The following is a 23,477-nucleotide window of genomic DNA, read 5'->3' on the forward strand; positions in this document are numbered from 1 at the left end:
ATTTTTTTAACTCTTTCTTGTGCTGTTGGGTCGTTTAATCTTAATACAAAAGCATCATATTTTTAAAGATAATCAGTGGTTTTGTATTTAAAATCTCAACCTCTAAGTATTTTGTGGGCTAAAGCCTGTTTAGCTGTTGAATAAACAGAAAAGTGAAAAGTATGTTTGCTTTTGAAACGTAATGGAGTGAAAGTATAAGGTGGGACCACTCCATTAAAGTGCCTCGAAATTGTACTTAATTGCAGCACTTGAGTAAAAAGTAACTTTCTGCCAATGATTATTACGATTATTTCATGTATTGTTTTATACTAAAACTCTGCACTCATGCACACAGTGACTGGAGGGTTAACACACTCCCTCACCCTCTGGCCTGTCAGCTCACTTCCAAGAACTGCTGTGGCCAACAAAGCAGGCGCTTCTCGGGGAGGCCTCGGCACCAGGAACGAGTTAATTAATATTGGCTCTTGTTTGGTCTAGTTAATGAATGAGTGAATTATGCACCTCTGGGACACCGCCTCCACGATCGCTTTAAATTATCCCCCCACACCCCTCTTCCGACATTGTCCTCCAATTTCCCCACTCTGATCCTGCACTGATGGGGTCCCTGTCAGCAACCAGATCATGACACACACACACACACACACACACACACACACACACACACACACACAGACCGAGGCTACCCCTGCAGTCTCCATCTGTCTGTCTTTGTCCTGCTCGGGTGTGTTTTAGTTCTTTGTCTCTGGCACATTTATTGACGCCTTTTCTTAATTCAATGCTTCTGTTCGACCTCGCATCGTCAGCTCAGGGTGGCAAATAACTTCCATCCCATTAACTCGCTCGAGAGGGGAGGCTAGTCAAACAAAGCCCGGCCGCAATCTGATCCTCTCTCTTACACACACACACGCACTCACACTCACACACACTCAGTCGTGTTGGTCAGAGAGGGGGAAAAAAAAAAGAGATCCATATTATTTGCATTAAAAGCCTCGCACCGTGAAATTCATTTATAATTACAAAGCGGGGTTCTGTGTGTGTTATGCAGATCGGGGACATGTGTGTGTGGAGCGACTGGCTCGGATTGGTTATTTTGTGATATGCTAACACGGAATGTATAGTGACAGATTGCAATTATCCCGTTATTGTAATTGTCAAAGTCAATTCTCTGCAGGCTGAGTGCAGGCTGCATGAAAAAGAGAGCACAACTTACTTAGATTTGGTCGTCTTTGTGACCCTCTTTTTCAATCCAGCCTTTAAACCAGGCTCTGCTTTAACAGACACGCTGCCATCAGGCCTCCGCCTCACATCTGCAGAGTCAGAGAATCACTGCAAGTGGAACTGAAGGTTGGCTTTGACTTCAAGGTTGTTTATTTATGAATTATCTAATAAGTGTCAATTGTGTCTTTTATGAGAGGAACATTTGTTGAGCAAGTATTTTAGCACCTGAAAAGGAAATTAAGGGAAGATTCTGCTAAACTGTTCCCAAAAATACTGTCAGGCCTATTGTGATGATCATAACATGAACTGCCTGAACATGTCCAGTTTCATCATGTTCAAGAAAATCTGTCATTAAGTTTTCTGTGATTCATTGTCAGACAAAATGTGGGCCTGCTGAGTTTACTGTACGTGAGTGATGAAGAGTTGATTGTGACTTCAAGGTAAACTGTCCCAAAACACGTCTGCATTTTCACTTGAATATGCTCAGCTTGGCCCCGTGGTTCTCCAGCGCCCCCGTGTGGCGAACACGGCGCAGTGCTGGACGGCGTGGCAGTCCCATCATCGACAGCTCTCAAGTACGCACCAGCAGCAAAATACATTTTCCCTCCGAACACTTGAGCATTTAATTTCACCGAGCATCAGCCAGAGAGGGGAGAGAAAAGATCGATGACATCAGCTGAGCGCGTTAAGGCATGTGCTGGTGTGCTGTGCAGCGTGCAGAGACATGTTGTCTACATTATCAGTATCATTAAATGCAGAAAATAAGATACCTATTGACTGATTCAAAGAAAACTAGAATTATATTGTACGCTTCTGCCAGCCGTTCAAGTTACAGTTTCCTTTCACATCTGTCCAGACTTTTATATGTAGTGAAGACCTGCTAAGTGGCAAAATGTTCACCTGAAGCTCAATATCAGCAGAACCAATCAGCTTGTGGTGACCACAATGCTTCAGATACAGATGTTGCTGCAAAGAACTTACAAATTTTAAAACATGGATGCTTCACACACATCTTCAACCCGGCAGCACAGAAGAGCTATACCAGGGGTGTCCAAACTACGGCCCGTGGTCCATTTGTACTTGGCCCGCAAGAAATTTTATAAATAGAATAGAATATGGCTCACTCATGAAACTTTTGCCCGAGTGCATTGCACTTCTTAGTTTTTAACACCAGTGGGAGCTACTGTTAAACAAGGCAGCTGCCCCACCGAAAAAGGACAATCACAGAACAAATTTACCCCATGTTAGGTAACTAACATGGCAGAACCAAAGAACCATGAGGTATATGATCAGATCAATCAACTATCAAATATATGTCAGATTAAGCATGATCAGGGGTGAACTGATGTTTAAAATGCTGAACACTCTTAGTTGTGGTATGTGAGGCCACGTAGGGTCATATCAGGAAAAGATAAACCGGAGGTGGTAAAGTTTATAGAGGGGCTATTAGGACTAAATTTTCTATAGATGTAGACATAGATTGTTGCAAAGGAGAACATTCCTCAGTGGGACAATGCCCAGAGCATGATCTGGTCTTTGAGACAGGAAAGGTATGGGTGGAGTAAGACAAAACACAATGTTTTATATTGTGTTGTCTGTATGTTAAGGGCGGAGTCTTCTGATCTGACCCTGAAGCTCTCTCGGCTGGCCGGCATCTGATCTGATACTGCCTGCTAATAAAGGTCTCTTCAACCCAAGCTTGTATCAGCGGAGTTCTTCCTTCATCATCATCATACCACTGCTTGGCAGGACCTGGCTGATAAACTTCTATTTGGCGTCACAAACTCGGAAGGTTAGTGCTCGCCGTTGGCGATTGGTGGCTTCCTTGTGGAATCTGCCCTAGCGCTCAGCCGGACGCGGCGTTGAAATGCGGTGAGTTTATTATTCTGAAGATTCCACCAGGGCTGACGTCCGACATCCTAGCCAGACTGGCTGAAGAAATTTTCCAGTATACAGCGTATCCACAAAATCAGCAGACAGATGATGGAGCAGGGGCGCTCATCAAAAAATGTCCCTGTTCGCAAGATCTGTCTGCCACTGGATACTACAGCTGGATGATTAGCCTGAAATACAAAATGGCTAATTAGCAGACAAAGATGTGGAACATTGGATGTCCTGAAGTGGCTGTTAGTGCATTGACAAATAAATCAAGAGATGAGTGCTTCCCAGCCAAAAATGCAAAGAAAGCTAAAAAGGCAGAGGTCAACTATTCTCCTTCACACCCAACTTGCGAAACAGATGAGAGTCTGGAAAAAAGAAATGGGGCATCAGATATAAGAGAGAAGATGTCTAAAACTTTCTCCTACCGGAGAAAAGAAGTGGTGCATGGAAATCCAGGTGCTGGAGAGATGAAAGTGAGGTGGCCTGCACTTTTCCATATTAATAAGGTAAATACATGTTTGCTTCCATCCAGTGTGCCTCTTTTCATTGTGCATTTCCACTATGTGTTATGATTTCACCATGTGTATTACAAGAATCACCATTTTGTAAATAACCGAGCACAGTGTCCTTTGTCTTCTGCCACTTTTTTATGTGCAACAGGTAAAAGCTGACTTTCAGCCAACTACAAGACATGGACACCTTCATGGCACGGTCGGACAGTCTTCAGCCTCAGCTGAGCAGTTTTCCAGAAACGGGATCTTACATGAGGCAACTCTTCATTCATTGTTGTCTATATATGTGCTTTAATATATTCTGTTTCAGTACAGCCTGGATCATTCATGTAAGACACATTTCCAAAGAAATATTTGACATGTTTACATGTTGTGGTAGCAAAAGCAGCCCTGTTTTCTCTGGTGGGACAGTTAATGTACACCACCTGCAGTGAGCAAGATTTTTGACCATGCTTAGCACAGTGCTTTCATCCTTTACATCCATACATGTCACATGTTGTAGCCACACCGCAGTTATTTCATAAACAAAGGAATAAGGTTATTAATAGTATAACCGTGGGTTGAAAAGTTCAAATATTTTTGTGATTGCTTTAGTGCGTGGAAATGTTTTTAATCAGTGGAATCTCTTCACATAATTTGCTGTTACAGTGCACCATTATAGAATTAAGTAAGTTTAGTTTTTAGTATGACATAAGTTACACAACTCTCCTCAGTTAATGGCATAGGGTGTTAAATACCTCATCAGCTGCATGACTTGATAAAAATGTAAAATCAAGTGCAGACCTACAGACAGTGGTTTGTTCATGCTGTCCACCAACTCACAGCAGTTATTTTGTTACCTGTTACAGAGACCTAAATAGTGCACCAGTTACATGAAGGTGTTATGTTTTCCTACATCACAACCTTCATTAACACTCATTAACAAAGTCAGAATTTACTTAGCTTTGTAATCAACCCTAGACCTGAACTCAATTATAACTCATTTGAAAGCCTTGTTCTTAATCTTTCAAACCAAACCTGGAAAACATCACAGACTGTTTTTTTTGTCATAGTGTACCGCCCACCTAGTCCTTATTCTGAATTTATATCTGAATTCTCAGAGTTTCTATCAGGGTTGGTCCTTAAAATAGAAAAAATTTATAAAGAAAAAAATCATTGCTAAATACTCTCCAACTAATCCAGAATGCTGCGGCATGTGTTCTGACAAAAACCAGGAACAGAGACCATATTTCTTCCATATTAGCCACGCTGCACTGACTGCCTGTAAAATCTCGAATAGAATTTAAAATCCTTCTCCTTACCTACAAAGCATTAAATGGTCAGGCACCATCTTATCTTAAAGAACTCGTAGTACCCTATTACCCCAGTAGAAGATTGCGATCCCAGAATTCAGGCTTACTGGTGGTTCCTAAAGTCTCTAAAACCAGAATGGGAGCCAGAGCATTTAGTTATCAAGCTGTGTGTGGTGTACATATATATATATATATATACATATACACACACATATATATGTATATGTATGTGTGTCTGTGTGGGTATATATACACACATAAATACACATATATATTATATTACATACTAAATATTTCTCTTTTTGTCATTAGTCATTTGTATATTTCAGGGAGGTGGGGATTTAAGGGAGCTATGGGTTGAACCCAGATGCAGACACGAGGGGGTGCTTGGTTCAAATTAACAAATGTTTTAACTTATTACACATACATATATATGTAGCGTGGCTGAAGACAAAGACAAGACTAGAAAACACACAAAATGAAACTAAAGAGTCTGGGAAAAACTAAACAAATATTCAAACCACATGAAACACACTATAGGGACTGTGAAGAAACATTAAGAGACAAGGCATGGGAAGGGAACTAAGATAACACAAGGAAAATGGTGGACAAACATTTACATGACACGTGGCAAGGATAACGACAATGACAAAACGAGAATCACACTTACGTGGGCTGTGGCTTGGCTAAGGACAAAGACAACACTAAGAAACAATGGACAACACTCACTTGGCTTGTGGCATGGTTAGAGACAAGGACAAAACAAGGAAACACTCACATGAAACATGGCACAGACATGAACAAGACAACACAAGGAAAACACTTACTAGTGGCATAGGGCATGGCATGGACTCTCAGACAGGAGGGTAACACAGACAACACTAAATGACACTGGACAAACACTTACATGAAACATGGCACGGCAAGGAAACATAGACAAAGACAAGACTGGAAAACACTAACATGAACATGGCCTGGACATGAACAAAGACAACACAAAGGAATACACTTACTAATGGGCATATGGCTAAGATTCTCTGTTTGTCTTGTACATACTGCAGAATTGACAATAAAGCTGACTTTGACTTTGACTTTGACAGAGCTAGATAATTTGTTACTTTCAATACGTTCAGTTTTGTAAAAAAAGTGAAACATCTTATGAGTAATAACGCTTGTATAAACCAATGAACACTTTTTCAATACGTTCACGTGAGGTTATCGCTTGAGTCATTTAGTCCGTTTCCATCAAAGCAACCGTCAAAAACAATATTAATGTCCTTAACCACAACGAAGTAAAATCAAACAAGTCTAATATTGTCTGAGGAGTTTCAGCACATTAAAGATGGCTTCAAATCTTTTCAAGTCTATCTTAAAACATGAAGATAATTTAAGATAAATCTGTGGGGAAAAAAGTGAAATAAAAGTAGGCTACCTCAGTTTTTGTCCCCTGGCGGATGCTCTTCGTTGTGTCCAAGCCTCATATTGTCAAGGGATCCCTTAGTTGGGGTTATTTTCTCACCCTTGATGAATCTCCTCTATGAGCAGTACACACAAACAAAACACTTCTGTTATTTTATTTAGGGAGAAAATGGTCCTGATTGATGTCCTGAATTTCAGTCTGCTGCCGGCATTGTTCACATCTGCTCTTCGACCACAAGATGGCAGTATTAATCCATACTGAGAGCAGAGCAAATCCAGCTCACATGGTACCTGAATGCAATGCAATACCTGAAAGTACAGCCAAGTACACTTAAGGAGAAAATGGTGTACAGCATAACATCAAGAAATACAAGTTCTGATGCTGAGTGGCCAATAACATCAGGATGTTTTACAAACTATCAGCACTGTGTGTTAATGACACATACAGTTTACAGATTTCGACTGAGTAGTTCGATATAGTTCAGAGGTTGTGGGCGAGGTGTAAAAAACAGAGAAGTCAAATGAGGTGATTCCTCTGAATTACACCTAAGTTGTTGTTTCTTGAACAGATGCATGAAGACATTCAAGTAAATAATGTGGATTTTATTCATTGTTATTGAAACACGGTTGTTTGCACAAGAATTTTTACCACCTACCACCATTCATTTTAAAGTTCAAAGGCTCAATAATATGACTGGAGATGTCATAGCTGGACTACATGAACAATTGGCTGCTACTTCCATGATGACTTACCGAAATAAAAATTTCGTCCTAGCTGAAAGAGATGGTGTGTGTCCACATGGAGTGTGGTTAATAACACAACAGTGGGGAGCGATCACTATCCTGTGATGACTAAAGTTGGCACAAAAAGAGACAAGGGTGGTTGCCATTCAGAGTCCAGGACCCTGAAACTGAAGCAGCTAAATGGAATTCAGCCATCACTGATCTAATTATTTACACATGTGCTTTTCCTGCCATGACATGTCACAATGGCCCCCGTGAAAAACGCCTTTTCGGAAATGTGAAATTCAGCCACCATCTCACAATCACTGATAATGTACTGAAGACCATCCCACCACAGAAAAATATTTTCTTTTTACTGTCCCATGTGGGAACATTGTGCTGTATCATGGCAAAAACAGACTTCTGAAACAAACTCATCCAACACTTATGATCTAACGATTCTAAACATTACACAAAATAGGGGTGAAAATAATTAAAACAGGTATAAATTTAAAAAAAAAAGTGATGGGGCATGTGTTACGGTTATGGAGAATACAAATGAAATACAAACAAAGCTTGTTGTTATTATTATTATTATTATTATTATTATTATTATTACTATTATTATTATTATTATTATTACAGAGGGTAGAAAATAATTGTAGAAAAAAATTTTAGTACACACACTAAAAAATGTTTGGATCTATTGCACTTGACATTAAAAGGAGCAACTCAGACTCGTCATTTGGGAGGTGGGGGGGTTAGCTATTTATTTTTGCAGATTGTGTGTGTATTTGCGTTAAAATATAAGATCAGTATTATATGTTTATGGTTCCTTACAATGCTGATATTATACAGCCATTAGTACAACCTTATCTCTAGCTTTCCCTCAGCTCTGCCTTGCAGGCAACTAATTGGCTGTTGCTATCGTTGCTATGACATCGCCGTAGCTTCTGCAGACGCTTCAGAGTGAAGCATTGTGGGATACACACAACAGTTAGCGTTATGTCGAAGATGCTTTGAACATAAAAGAGCGATATAAAGTCTAATGGATTAAACGCCATCAAGATGAAGGTTTGTACCTGTGAATTAATTTAAAATACAAGCATTTTTACGGTTTCGATGTTGAGTTTTATCACATGAGAGGGCGTAAGCCAGTTAGCTAACCTAGCTACTTATAAGCGGTAGCGTTAATTTGGTAACTTCTGGAAACCAAGCTAATGTGATGTTAACGTTTTACATTGGGTAGCGTTAGTTCAACCGTCTCGTTGGCTATATCGTAAACTAAAGTTGACGAACGACGTGGGTTTTAAGTGTATTATCGGACAGTTTTCGTCGGGGTAAGATAACCAATAAGACTCGTGCATTTTATGCTAAACTGTTTGGCTAACTGACGGCCGGAATAATCATAACACAGTTTGCCAAAGTGGTTGCCTACAATTCCCCTGTAACTAACATAATGTAAGCTGTAGCAGCTATCTGTCCAAACCGTTTTACACAGCTTGCATTGTAGCGTTTTTGGTAAAATGTTGGACAGTGAAACTGACAATAATTTCAGCTGCATAATTGACCAGTTAGAGAAAACGGTAGGTACTCCATTACACTGAAAAGGAAGATCTTATAGATAATGATATAATTAATTGGACACCTGTTGCAAAGCACATTTTTTTTGTGTGTTATTTGATTAAAGAGCCAGGTAAGTTTTTAGCAAGGTCTGTGATTGAAACCCAATACGACTTTCAGAAACAGCCCAAATTTGAGTTATCTGTGAACACAGAAGCTTATAAATGGGCATAAATGTTAGGTAAACGTGGGGAACACAAAAGGGTTGCCAGACTGATTTACAGACTTACTTTATAATTACACTCCATAAAGTTGGGGATTTAAAGAGACAATCAAAATTGATGCAAGAGAGGCAACAGTGCACTGATTTTAAGTCCTTCTTATGGATGAAACTTCAAAAAAACTAAATCCTAAACTTCCCATAATATAACTAACTCTTATTCTTCCCTGCCTGTTAATGCCCACGCCATTTCAACCTCTACAAACCCTGCTTGTACTGCAGGCTTCCTGTTGAAAATATGCAGACTTCAAGCACAAACCAAGATTACCTAAGTGATATCACTTCATGATTCAAGATTGCCTTTATTGTCATTGAGCATGTCAACGAAATTTGCATTGCAACCCCCATATAGATAATAAGAAAGATAATAAAATAAAATAAAGATAAGGGAATAAAATAAACTAGCATGCAGAAAAAAATGTGCGTAAATGCAATTTAAAAAATGTACCAGAAATAAAATATACTAAGACAATGAAAATATACTAAAACAATGAAATATACCACTTTCAATTGTGGCCCTGTAAAAGTTGACAAGCAACCAAGAGGAGAGTCCAGCCCGTTTCAGTTTCCTGAGGAAGAAGAGCCTTTGTTGTGCCTTCTTCACCAGGCGGGAGGCGTTCATGGACCAGGAGAGATCAGATGTGTTGTGGAGGCCCAGGAACATGATGTTGTCCACACGCTCCACCACTTCTCCGTCCATGAGGAGGGGGGTGGGGTCCGTCTTTCTGGACCTCCTCAAGTCCACAATGACCTCCACTTGCGTAATTTTCTCAGACTGACTCCTCCAGGCCCACAGAAGATGATGAAAAAATGATGGTTTCATAAGTACTAAATACTCTTTGACATGTAAAAATAGAGGAGTGTCCCTCAAAAGCACAGAAACAGACAGAACAACAAAAAACTGGGAAATTTCCAGTTAGTTCAGTACAGTAAAACAATGTATACTCGCATCTTTTCCTTAATTTCCAACATTCTAGTTTTTGAACAGCAAATATACAATAATTTCGCTTGTAGTTTGCAAGCACATTTAAACCCAGTGTCCAGTCACAGCTGACATTAAGCAGTCTTGGGTAGGATGTGTGGAAACTATTAATGAGTTTTAAATATAGGTATCCCTATTTAAAAGTATGAATGCCACTGATTTCCACATATTGGTGTGTCTCTTCCACATGAAGCTTTTATTGATGTTTGTGTCCACAGAGCATTTTCATCCTCGATGACAAAGCCTGGGTGGGTTCTAGCCTACTGTATAAGTGGCAGAAAACCCTTGGTAATTATATTGCTGTTGCGGGGTGAGTAAACTGTTGTGGTAGGAAATGTAGCCTGCAGAAATTGTGTAGCAGTCTGCTTCCTTTTATACAAGATTTACATCAGTACATTACTTACAATGTGGATGATCTTTCTAATCTTACAGACAGGACAACTCAGTAAAAATATTTGATCGGCATGGACACAAATGGACTGAAGTCAACCTTCCGGGGTAAGTGTCTAAACATAATTTTTGGCTCCAGTTTTGTCTAATTAAAAAGCTTTGCATGTTATCTGTTCAAAAGTCTTTTAACTTTTCAACTTTCTCTCATTTCTCCTGCTCCTCGCAGACGCTGTGTGGGTATGGATTGGGATAAAGATGGGGACATTTTGGCTGTGATAGCTGCAAAATCCAGCTCAATCTACCTCTGGGATGCCAGTGTCAATAAAACATCCCAGATAGACAGTGGCATGAGGTATGACAGACATGCATCATTTCCAGTTAGCAAGACGTTGGCATTTCGTTAGTTGTCCTGAAATCTGATGCCAGTGTTAGCGTGTTTGTAATTCCAATAACAGAACAAAAACTGTCTTTTTTTTATATGACAGTAACTTTGACATGATTGTTAATCTCTTGTAATCTAATCTGTTGGTTTCAACAGAGATCAAATGTCCCTCATTCTGTGGTCAAAGACGGGCCCGCTGTTGGCAGTTGGGACAGTCAAAGGAAACCTGTTAATTTACAATCAGCAGACCTCACGCAAGATCCCTGTCCTGGGTAAAACACATACAAGTTAACTGCACAGATACCCCTTTATGCTTTTGTTTGTATTTAGTCACTTTACAATCCTGCTTGTCTCTCCCCCTCTCCCCACAAATGCTAGGTAAACATACCAAGAAGATCACCTGTGGGTGCTGGAGTACTCAGAATCTGCTGGCTCTGGGAAGTGATGACAACACTCTGAGCATCAGCAATCATGAGGGGGACACTGTGAGACAGGTAGACAAACATATGCATGAGTTCATGAACACACAAGCAGCACAAACATGCTACCTTGTTAATATGTCACCTTGACCAGATAACCAAACAGTTTAAACATTAAATTATCTGGGTGGTCTTGAAATAAGTGCAGTAGCCACATATGCTTGTCTCTGTCATTCACATTACTAGCAAAGAAAAGTGCTGCCAGAAATCCCTCAGTGGTCATACTGTATATGATTTGCAGGTTAAACAAATAAAAGTTGAGATGCACTGAAAAATGTCAGAACAGCGAACGGGTGTCATAACAGCAGAGTATCAGTTAGAAAAGGAGTAAAAAACAAAAAAGATCCAGTTTACCTTGCTCATCTTTTGCCAGACAATGCTTCGTGGTGAACCTGCTGAGATGTGCTTTTCTGTGATGAAGACGGATGAAAGGTCTGCTCAAGGAGAGAACACTGTAAGTTTATGTGTTTTCTGCAGTTTTTTTTACTAACTTTGATTCATCCACATTCTTCTCATGCGCACACTATATACAGTAATTTTTACATCACACATTCATTGCAACACGTTTACATTTTAGAGTCTTGAATTGTCACCTGTTTACTCTTACACCTATATTCACCATTGTCTATGTACTCTCATTGTGCAAGCCTGTTAAATCTGTTAAAATGTTCTGAAAAGTTTTCATAAGTGACGTAATTGTTTGATCTTGACCTTATGGTTTACCTCACTGCAAATATTGACCCTCCAGGTGAGCGTGTCTGTGGACAAGAAGATACTGATGCTTTTCAATGTCAACGATCCTGAGAACCGGATAGAATTGACCTTCCAGCGCCACTATGGAAACATTGTGTCCTACCGCTGGTACTGCACCTGATTACACACTGAGGAAACACTGGTACTGAGTTGTGGCATCTTTGTATTAATGTTAGTTCTTTTCCTCTGTGTGTCTTCTCAAGGTATGGTGATGGGTATATATTGATAGGCTTCTCCCATGGCTACTTTGTGGTTATTTCGACTCACATCAGGGAGATTGGGCAGGAGCTCTATCAGGCTCACAACCACAAAGATAGTCTCAACAGTGTGGCCATCTCACCAGCATTAAACAAGGCAGCCTCCTGCGGGGACAACAGGTGCACACAGCCTTTCAATATAAGTAGCACAGACTTTCTTTTTTTTTGTGAAAGTGAAAAAACTAAAGGTTTTCTTTTGCAGCATAAAGATCCACGAGCTGTCTGATCTCAAAGATATCAGCAATGTGGTTCGGCTAGATGATGAGACCAAAGGTGAGACAGTCCTCTTTTTTTAGCCATACTGTCAGAAGACCATGTTAAAAACACAGCCTGCTTCTCCTTTGTCTGACTCTTACTCTCCTCATCCAGGTCTAGACCAGCTGAGCTGGACAGATGATGGCCAATTGTTGGCAGTTTCCACACAGAAGGGGACACTCCATGTCTTCCTGACCAAGCTGCCCATCCTGGGTGACAGCTTTGGTACCCGGCTGGCCTACCTCACCTCCCTGCTGGAGGTCACTGTGTCCAACCAGGTGGAAGGGGTGAGGACACACTCACTCATGCCCACAGTATTACATTCTAAACTTTCTATTCATATTAGAAGGTTTTCTAGATGGAATGAATGAATACAGCAATACAACAAGAAATAACCACAAGGCTGCACAAGGCTGATTCCAAACAAGTTGTGACACTGTGTAAAACACCTGTTTGGAACGTTCCACAGGTAAACAGCTTCACTGGTAACAGATGATAGTAACAAAACTTTAGAAAATAGTTAGAAATGTTGTCTTTTAGTAAGATACTGTAATGCTGTTTGGCTGATTTCAGCCATAATAGAATATATAATATAATAAATAAAATAAAATAAAATAAGATAAATCCTGTTATACGGGAGGTAATCGGAAGGTACCAATTTTTGAAACAGAGTAAGGCAGAGATGGGAAACACTATATATATATATATATATATATATATATATATATATATATATATATATATATATATATATATATATACACACATATATATACACATATATACATAACACACATGTAGTTGGAATCCTTTTGATCCAAATGGAGGATCAACATTTATATGACCCAAAAATAATCATTTAAGACAAGAAGTAAGTGAGCTCAGGATTGAGCCAATGGGAGGAAAGATTGATGAAAATTGCTCTGTGTTCTTCAGGAGAGTCCTGTGGCCATAGAAGTGGAAGTGGAGCCTACTTTCATTGCGATGGGACCGTACCACGTAGCTGTGGGAATGAACAACAGAGCCTGGTTCTACGCCCTGATGGACCAAGCACCTGGTGCGTGTGTGTGGATGTGATGTGATGTGATGTAATGTGTGTTAAGTGGTGTGTTGATATTCGTTTAACCATGTATGAGTGGATGAAGTATAACTAAACTGCTTTGTTTGTCGCTCAGGTTTTAACAGGCTGAAGGACGTTGAGTATTTGGGGACGATAGCCGGCATGTGCCTTAACTCAGACTACGCAGCGGCGCTGTTTGAGGGAAAAGTACAGCTGCACATGGTGAGTCGTCAACTGTACGTGTTTCTGCTTCTCTTTTAATTGAACGATTACCGAGGGGGCGTCACCAGTTACTGTTTTTTGTGCGTGTGTTTAGATCGAAGGCAAAGAGCAGGAGGAGAAGAAGCAGATGAAGTTGTTTCCTGACGATGAAAGAAATGGTCGGATCCTTTGCCACGCCCTCACCACTGACTTCCTCTACTACGGCACTGATGTGAGGTTCAAGTTTTAGCAGGACATATTAGGAAGACACTTTTTAGTTTCAGTCACGTGTTTTCTGAAGACTTGCCTTTAGCCTTTTTCAAGCAGGTGTCTAAAGCTAGTTTACAATCAAGCTGCTCCACAAAGCAATGACTGGATGCCTGACTCTGGTTTACTGAGCTCAAAGTCTTTCTTGAGACTCCCTCTCTACTGCTGGTCCATTCCCTTTCACCCCCCTTAGATTCACTCTCTCTCCTGCTTTTCCCCACACTCTTCTTAAATGTGTTCTCTTTTCATTATCTTCCCCATCATTATTTCCCTGCCTTTTGTTTTCTTATGAATGTAATCATCTCTCTCTCTGTTTCGCAGTCAGGTAATGTGGTGTGTGTGTTCGTGGAGGAATGGAAGACCGTGAGCACCTACAGCCACTCGGTTGGTGTGAGGAAAGTGTTCCCAGACCTAAATGGCACTCGGCTGGTTTTCATCGACGACAAGAATGGCGGCTTCCTGCTCTCGCCTGCAAATGTCAGTACATACGGTTACTGTTGTCTGTCCATTCGGGGTGTGCCGTATCATACCGTTCACAATAATATAGGTATAATTTGTAATAGGATAAAAAATTTATATATAAAAAATATTGATTTGATGTAATTACATCACACCATTGCGCACAGCAACAACAAGCATGGCTGAATGCGAAAATCACATAACTACCAGCTCCACTGTGGTGGAGCTACTTCCAAAAAGGGGAGCAGCAAACCATGGCAACACGTAAGAGATGCAAAAAGACTGTAATGACAAAAGGGTGAAATACAACAAACATATTTCACCACCTCAAGCAGAAGCATCTGTTTGAGTAAGAAGAGAGCTCAACAGCAATTGTAAATTCCAAACCAAAAATATTTCATTATCCAGTGATAAAATTTATGATAACACAAGATGTGAATTACGATGATGAATAAAGATGATAATAATCAAGTTTATTTGTACGGCACACATCAAAACCGGAGGTTATGAACAGCCTTGCAAGAAAAAAGCAACATGATTTTGATGATTTCAAATAGCAGATTTGGATTAACGATAGTCTGGATGTGTGTGTGTGTGTGGGTGTGTGTGTGTGTCCCATCCAGGCAACAGACTCCTGCTTTGAGCTGCCCAACTTCTCTCCCACCATCACAGGAGTCCTGTGGGACAACTGGCACGCTGACAGAGGAGTGTTTGTAGCTTATGATGATGACAAAGTCTATACCTACGCCCTGCATAAAACCACCATATATGGTAGGGTGATCTCACACACACATACTTTCACTTCTCTGACATTTACCTCTAATATATTAATCAGACAAAGCAAACCTTTCAGATGCCCTCATGGTAAATAAAACAGAATGCTGAATTATGTAAGATGAAACATGAATCTGAGTCATTGAGTAAAACAATTTAACCTTCAGCATAAATGCATCGTGACTCTGGTGCTCAACAGCATGCAGCTGGCTCCTTTTTATTTTTTTTCACCCCGGTCCCTTCAGACAGCATTATTGTAATATGTACATCAACAAGATAAAGTCATGTCACAGTACAGAATTCAAACATCAGGATTCTTCATGATTCATAATCCTGTAATGTAAATTGAGAGTCATATTAAACTTCTATTTCCGCCTCTCTCGCTCTGCTTGTCCAGGCCCACGGGTGGTGTTGGTGGGGAGCACAGCGCTCCTCTTTTCCCATAAGCCTTTGCTCTTATACAATGGGGAGCTGACGTGTCAGACGGCGAGCGGCAAGACCAGTGAGGTGGCCCTGAGCACACACTCCTTCCTCAAGCACTCCGCGAGCACATTGGCAGACCCACCGCCGGAGCTCAGCAAGCAGCTCGCCCAGGCACTCATGCTCAAGAGGTCAGCCATGCTGGAGATACTGATGATGTGTGCTCATATATGTGTTCTCTGACATATTTTATATATATACCAGTTCAGATAGATTTTTTTTAAAATCATTTTTTCCCTTACACAGGATGTCAAGATACAGAATGTAATAAAAGAATTTCAGCAGCAAAGAAAAATGTAAAATGTGAATAATGTAAAAATTAAAGCGGAAATTAGTATTTTAATGTAGGGAAGCCAGTCAGAACTTCAGTGAGCCATGTACTGTGTGTTGCATAGTTTTTATGTGCTAGAGGTCCTGTTTTAGGTTGTTTGTAGTTTTGCTTTTAATTGTGGCTCAGGATGACAATAATATTCCTGAATGAATAAATGAATGTAGCTCTTTAAACAGACACTTATTGAATCAGGGATAATCACTGAATGAACTGACACAAAGTCCAGTTTTTATATGTTGAGAGGGGTTTGTCCAAATCTGCTTACAGATTTTTAAAAATGCTAAAAATAAAAAATAAAAATATTAGTTTCTTCTAGACAGATTTAATCTAATGACTACATGAAAACGTGTGTGTGTGTGTGTGTGTGTGTGTGTGTGTGTGTGTGTGTGTGTGTGTGTGTGCATGTGTGTGCACGTGCACATTCCTGTCCAGCTTCCATGAAGCCTTTGATCTGTGTAAGTCTGCTGGTAGTAACACAGACTGGACAGAGTTAGGTAAAGCCTGTCTGGTCCACATGGAGGTGGAGCTGGCCATGCAGGTCTACCGCATGAGTGGCAACGTGGGCATGGTGCTGTCACTGCAGGGCATCCAGGTACAAGTCACGCACAAACCACGCTTCATATGGCTTGACAACAGACACCATTTGAGTCTATTCTGACTATTCTGAAACCCCCCCCTCTCTGTCCAGGGTATAGAGGACATGAATTTACGGGCAGGACATTTGGCCATGTTTTTAGGTGACTACAACCTGGCCCAGGACCTCTATATGTCCTCAAGCTGCCCAATCGCTGCACTGGAGGTAAAAACATGCACACAATTTAAGAGTGATTATTCTGTTTATGAGTGCTTATGTATGTGTGTAAGAGACCACAGCTGATCACTTGTCTTTTATCACCCGACAGGAAAATTCATGAATTAATTCCATTCCGCTTTAGATATTGTCATTGAGTGTAACACATGACTGTAAAGCTGAAGATCGTTAATGCAGGTTTAAATTCAGACCTATGTGAACTCTCTCTTGCTGTGTGTGTGTGTGCGCGTGTTTTAGATGAGGAGAGACCTGTTGCATTGGGACAGCGCTCTTATGTTAGCCAAGAGGCTAGCAGAAGACCAAATTCCCTTCATATCCAAAGAATACGCTGTCCATCTGGAGTTTATGTAAGTACACGTGCATTCACATTCATACACACACATTCATTGGACCTGATCCTGATCTACTGTATCAAACTCTCTCTCTCTCTCTTTGCAGTGGAGACTATGTGAATGCTCTGGCACACTATGAAAAAGGCATGACCCACAATAATAAAGTAAGTGCAAAATACTCACTACATTTTTTTCTTTCTCTTCTCCATTTGAATTTAGTTTTTTTTACTTTACCTACCACATTCATAGTATTTTTTGCCCCCAAATGTTCATTAATCAATTATTTCAAATAAGCGACTGATTTAAAAGGTGATATATCTGTATCCAAAAAAATAGTGATGATACTGATGCTGTTTTCCATTAATATTGTCATCAGGATACCAAGCTGCTGTAGGACAAAGGATCATAGCTTCACGACTGTTAATATATCCCTTCTTTTTAAGCATAAAAACTACTTCATCTAATATTTTATTTATTAAGTAATGGCAGATCCAGTCCATGTTTAATGTCTGATGCTTCCTAGCTGAAAATGCCACATAGAGTCTTATCTTCTGCCCCAGTTTGCTCTCCTTTCCATTCTGTTTGTATTTACAAAGAACTCTAAGCAGTCTGGTTGGTAGATTTACTGTAAATCAGGCTCAGATTCTCTTTTTAGGATTTGCATTTTTCTACGTTTAAGGCTCTAGTTTGAAATCTCCTCTATCCACTGTCCTCACCTTCCTCTGCCTCCCCCTCACTGTGCAGTTTCAGGAGCACGATGAGGCGTGTCAAGCAGGCGTGGCCAGGATGTCCATCAGGATGGGCGACATCAGGAGAGGAGCCGCTCAGGCAATCCTGCACCCAAGCAGAGTCCTCAAGAAGGAATGTGGAGCCATACTGGAGAGCATGAAGGTAGAGAGTCATATATATGTTTTTGTAAATTCAAATATTACAGGTTGGTAGATTACATCTGATGTGTTTATGTATGCATGCATAGTGTGTTTCCAGAGCACTGCGGAACAGAACGTCATTTTGTTCATACCCTCTTTTGTGGTTTTCTCTCTTACAGCAGTTCTCTGAAGCTGCTCAGCTCTATGAAAAAGGCCAGTATTATGACAAGGCTGCATCTGTCTACATTCGTTGCAAGAACTGGTGAGACAAGCGCCAACACACACCAACATACACATCTGCAAGTTTCTCTCCTCCTTTACAAAGCTCAGCTTTATTTTTACTCCATACTCAGGGCGAAGGTGGGAGAGTTGCTCCCACACGTCTCCTCTCCTAAGATCCACCTGCAGTACGCCAAGGCCAAGGAGGCGGACGGCAAGTAGGTTCTTAGTTTAAATCTATGTCACAAGTGAAGTGATACTGAAATCATAAAAGGAGGAGCTGATGTAATGTGTACTGTGTGCACCAGGTATAAGGAAGCTGCACGGGCCTATGAGAGCGCCAAAGACTGGGACAACATGATACGAGTGCTGCTGGACCACTTGAACAACCCAGAGGAAGCTGTTCGCATCGTCAGGGAGACGCAGAGCATCGACGGAGCGAAGATGGTCGCCAGGTACAGACCAAAAGAAATGGACATAATCTCGGGGTCTGAAAAGTGAAGCCTGCATTCTTTCTGATGGCCAGCAGGGGGCGACTCCAGTGGTTGTGAATAGAAATCCAGTCATATGAAGTCACATGATTTATGAAGAGCTACTGAGCTACTTTTCTAACATCTGGATCTGGACAATTTAAAGGGGATGCTTAATGAGATGTTTTACCTGTGACTGTGTAACATCTCTCACTTGTAATTTTCAGCTGACCAGTAATTCAACTATTTGTTTAACCTCCAATTCTTTTCCCTCTGCTACCTTTTTACATTTGTGTGATAAACTTTTAATTATGTTCGCGTGCGTCTCAGGTTCTTCCTGATGTTGAACGATTACGGCTCAGCCATCCACTTCCTGGTGCTGTCTCAGTGCAACGATGAAGCTTTCCAGCTGGCGCAGCAGCACGGACAGATGGAGGTCTATGCAGACATCATCGGTCAGTCCGTGTGTGAATGTGTATACAGACGGAATACGGAAACAAACTTTCTGAACGGGTCATTTTTCTAGCAATGCTGTGTTCATCAGGTCCCGAGGCGACGCAGGAGGACTACCAGAGCATCGCTCTCTACTTTGAGGGAGAGAAGAAACACCTGCAGGCTGGCAAGTTCTTTCAGAAGTGTGGGCAGTACAGCAGAGTGAGAATCATTCTTTTTACTCTATCCATCATTTTCTGACACTGATAAACATGTTCTAACAGTTAGTGACTCACTCCAACAGTTCGGCAAATTTGTCAGTCTCTTCTTTCTGTCCACTGTCCCTCAGGCCCTGAAGCATTTCCTGAAGTGTCCCAACACTGACGACAACCTGGCTGTCGAGATGGCCATAGAGACGGTGAGTGTGTCAAACTGAATGTGCATGTACAAAAGGATGTGACCATTCAGTTAAAGATTTGTGGATGTATGTGTTTCACAGGTGGGCCAAGCCAAGGACAGTTCTCTGACCAGTCAGCTGATAGATTACCTGATGGGAGAGAGCGACGGCATACCCAAGGTAATCAATACACTGGAAGACTTAGATCATTGTTTTATACTTTTTAAATATCATCTTTCTTCTCCTCGCTGTCTCTCCTTCTCCTTGTTTGGTGTGTGTGCAGTGTCTCTCAGTGAGCAGCTTTGTCAGTGGGTGGGTCTTTGTTAGAAAAATGTGATGTCGTGCATGTACGTGCACCGATCAGGATTTAGTAATATAATCAGATTAAAATCGGATGACAGTACTTGTGGGGTTCTTAGGTTATGTTGCCAATCAAATGTGATCAAACCACACCCACGCAGTCCAGAAGAAGCCGATTGTGTGAATTTACAAGGGCTAAACTCTTAGGTCAATACCTAACTTAACTTTAACTTAAATTTTTGCTTATTTAGTCATGTCTCTAATCGTAGAAGAATAGTAGTTGTCCACTTAAATTTTCTTGGGTTACAATACAGTGAAAATGTTTAAGGTTTTTATTTTATTCCAGCATCACTGCTTTTGATTTCCTTTGAGTTTGATCATTTCAGACACTAAACTGCAGATCACCCTCTCCCCTTGTAGAACACATCTACAGGTACAGGCCCCTGATCGTGTCATTAGCTGTGACCTTAAATTAGATGCATATTACACAGAGAATGTAAACACAAACTGAGTGACAGCAGCAGCACATTTCACCCTGACTTCGAATAAACTGGTGAGTTAGTTGACTGTTCTTTCCTCCTCCCAGGATGCCAAGTACCTGTTCCGTCTGTACATGGCGCTGCAGCAGTACAGGGAGGCTGCTCGGACCGCCATCATCATCGCCAGAGAAGAGCAGTGTGCAGGTACAAACATATTCACACAAACAGTTACCAAACACAAGTGTACCAAAGCTTGTGTAGGTTTGAGTGTTCTTTGTTTTTGGACGTTCCTCTCGCAGGGAACTACCGTAACGCTCATGACGTGCTGTTCAGCATGTACACGGAGCTGCAGGCACAGAAGATTAAAATCCCTGCTGAAATGGCCACCAATCTGATGATCCTCCACTCCTACCTACTGGTCAAGGTCAGTACAGCTGAAGTCTATCACACACACCTGCAGTGTGATTGTTCAGGTTATTTACTGTAGTCATGCTGAATTGCTTTGTATGTATGACTGTGCAGAATATTTAAATGTCTTTCTGGGGGTGTTTAATGCCTTTATTATACAGAGCAGATGGTAGAGAAATGAAGAAAGGGCCAGAAATAAACCAGGAACACTGTGTTTCAATGTCAGCCTCTTTAAGTGTTGGGTTATGCTCAAGCAGAGCTAGTATGTATGATGTGTTGTCTGGAAATGAAGTGTTTATCGCTGTTGTGAAAGACCACATTGAAAGGTGGAGTGAAAGCTGGCCATTATAAAGAGGAAGTAGACATATCGTTTAAATATGACGTGAACTGCACATTTTCAGACACTGAAAACGGAGAAAGTGACAGAAATGAAAAATGAGAGCCAGAGAGAGAAGTTGAAACCTCTGCGAAGCTGATAAATCACTGCTTGTGTGATGTGGGTGAACAGTCGTTGGTTTTGTTGGTCATTAAAGGCATCAGTAAGTTTGAAATGGAGTTGATGGCAGCACTGATGGAGCTGCATCTGAAAATATCTTTTGTTAAAAGGTTTATAAGTATGATGCCCATGTCCATTTACTGTTACATGATAAAGCTTCTCGACCTTAAAACTACGCGAATGCTGTGTTCTTGACTTTAATGTGTGTTATGTAGATCCACGTGAAGAGGGGAGACCACCTGAAAGGGGCTCGCATGCTCATTCGTGTCAGCAACAACATCAGCAAATTTCCTGCACGTGAGTCCTCACAGAATTCACCTTTTGACACCTCTAATCTACTGTCCAGTTCACAGGGGAAAAAACGAAATGAAGCTGAAATGTCCGAGAAAATTAAAAGCTGTCCAACAGGCCTCTGATCAGTGTTTGTGTGTGTGTGTGTAGATGTTGTTCCCATTCTGACGTCGGCAGTCATTGAATGTCATCGCGCCAGATTAAAGAACTCGGCCTTCAGCTTTGCCGCCATGCTGATGAGACCGGAGTACCGCAATGAGATCGACCCAAAGTACCGGAAGAAGATCGAGGCTATGGTTCGGTGAGTACACACCTCCCTCCTTCTCCACACACCTGTACTTTCGTTCATCTCTTGCTCCGCCTTGCACTGCATTTGCTTCCTTGTCAACAGACGTCCAGATACATCAGAGCTGGAGGAGGAAACCACTCCGTGTCCGTTCTGTGGCTTTCAGCTACCACAGAACGAACTGCTGTGTATCTCCTGCAAGAACAACCTGCCCTACTGCATTGCCACGGTACAAACACACCATCACTGACACACACTGTATGTCTTTTGAACCAAATACTTGCCCGTTTTTTTTTTTTTTTTTTTAAATCACATGATCTGTACCTTTGTTTTCTCAGGGCCGTCACATGCTGAAAGAAGACTGGTCTGTGTGTCCTCACTGTGAATTTCCTGCTCTCTACTCACAGCTCATTCTGTAAGTGATATGCAACATTTTTTGTCTCCACCTTGACCATTACTTTTGTACATCAGGACCCCTTATAGTTCTTGGAAAGTACTAATATATGGAATACATATATGGAAAAAAGTTGCATTAAGCTTTTGTGGCTCCAGAGGGAGCGAGAAGTCTGATTAATCACCTCAAGTGATGTCACTGGAGTCAGTGTGTAGTGAGAGAAGTGACTTCACCAGATCTGCTTAATCTACTCTGTTTTTTTAAGACAGAGCCAGGCTGTGTCCCCTTTTCCAGTCATCACGCTAAGCTAAGCACCTCCTGGCTGCAGCTTCATACTGAACATATAGACACGAGTGGTATCAATCGTCTCCTCTAACTCTCAGCCAGACAGAGAATAAGCGTACTTCCCAAAGTGTTAGACTCCAGGATAAGCACTGGTGAGTCACTCCTCTCTGCCGCTGTCACACTCGCACATCTACACTGAACTGCTTGTGTGTCCAGGTTGCTGGAAACAGAGACGGTGTGTCCCATGTGCTCTGAGACTCTGAGTGTCAAACAGGTGAAGAAGATCTCGGATTGTTCCAAATACCTGCAGGCTGATGAACTGGATCAGTGAAGAAGAAGAAAAGATGCATCACATGTATTTAACTGTCGAGTCAAATGTTTGATTTGTTTAAAGACATCAAATATATATTTAGAATTATCTAACAGCTTTAGTTACTTTATAAATTATATCTTTTCAGTGAAATGCTTTATTTTCAATTACTGTCTTTTTTTTTTAGCTCATGTTTTTTGAATAAATCATCTGATCTTATTTTATTTTTCATTATTTGTCTATTTTTTCCATGTTTTGGGAACTCAGAGGTCTCAATAATTATTGACTGGTTTTTCTTCCTGGCTGTGGCGACTACTGATGGGTTTTCCTTTTACTTTGTATAGTTTGAGCATTTTTAGAATTATTTTACACTTTGACAAAACCTCCCATCACCACAAGCTCCATTTTGTAGCTGATCACCAAATCTTCCTCAGATGAGGTTTGTCATAGAAATATAGATGTTTAAATGTCTGTTTTTCTGACAACTTTAAGGACGTTTTTTCATGTTGATTTGCGATTCAAAGATAATTTTCCACGACAACTGTGCCACTCCATCTGCTGAAGGTTGTGTGATTAGACTGAAAGCGACTCCATGAACATTGGGGCTAGATTGTTTTGTCAGCCAGTGACAAAATTAACTTTAACTCATTATAGCGCAGTGCTGACTGGATAGCAACTTTAGTACCATTGTAGAATCAGTGCTGAAACTTGACATCTGCTGTTGTTGGCTATAATTTTAT

General features: G+C 40.9%; 1 protein-coding gene across 1 annotated transcript; it reads left to right on the forward strand.

The window, feature by feature from the left end:
* The first annotated feature begins 8,021 nt into the window (after positions 1-8,021).
* wdr19 (WD repeat domain 19) lies at positions 8,022-22,903 on the forward strand. The gene is made up of 36 exons (XM_041933053.1): positions 8,022-8,119; positions 10,089-10,180; positions 10,303-10,368; positions 10,487-10,612; positions 10,799-10,914; positions 11,021-11,136; positions 11,495-11,575; positions 11,870-11,982; positions 12,078-12,251; positions 12,334-12,404; positions 12,501-12,673; positions 13,323-13,443; positions 13,562-13,668; positions 13,763-13,879; positions 14,236-14,391; positions 14,997-15,144; positions 15,545-15,758; positions 16,391-16,550; positions 16,647-16,757; positions 17,007-17,116; positions 17,208-17,265; positions 17,846-17,992; positions 18,150-18,232; positions 18,324-18,407; positions 18,498-18,644; positions 18,990-19,114; positions 19,204-19,313; positions 19,441-19,509; positions 19,591-19,668; positions 20,375-20,471; positions 20,567-20,691; positions 21,387-21,468; positions 21,613-21,763; positions 21,854-21,977; positions 22,087-22,163; positions 22,644-22,903. Exons 1-36 carry the CDS (start codon positions 8,114-8,116, stop codon positions 22,756-22,758), a joined length of 4,050 nt encoding a protein of 1,349 aa, XP_041788987.1. The 5' UTR covers positions 8,022-8,113; the 3' UTR covers positions 22,759-22,903.
* Positions 22,904-23,477: the final 574 nt, after the last annotated feature.

The sequence above is a fragment of the Chelmon rostratus genome, chromosome 3 (assembly GCF_017976325.1).
Source record: "Chelmon rostratus isolate fCheRos1 chromosome 3, fCheRos1.pri, whole genome shotgun sequence".
Lineage (NCBI taxonomy): Eukaryota > Metazoa > Chordata > Actinopteri > Chaetodontiformes > Chaetodontidae > Chelmon > Chelmon rostratus.

Bases quoted from the DNA above. Each gene is read 5' to 3' on its own strand.
- wdr19 (XM_041933053.1), top strand. The intron at 10,915-11,020 runs GTAAAACACATA...CACAAATGCTAG, and splicing joins ACGCAAGATCCCTGTCCTGG to GTAAACATACCAAGAAGATC. The intron at 11,983-12,077 runs GTACTGCACCTG...TGTCTTCTCAAG, and splicing joins AACATTGTGTCCTACCGCTG to GTATGGTGATGGGTATATAT.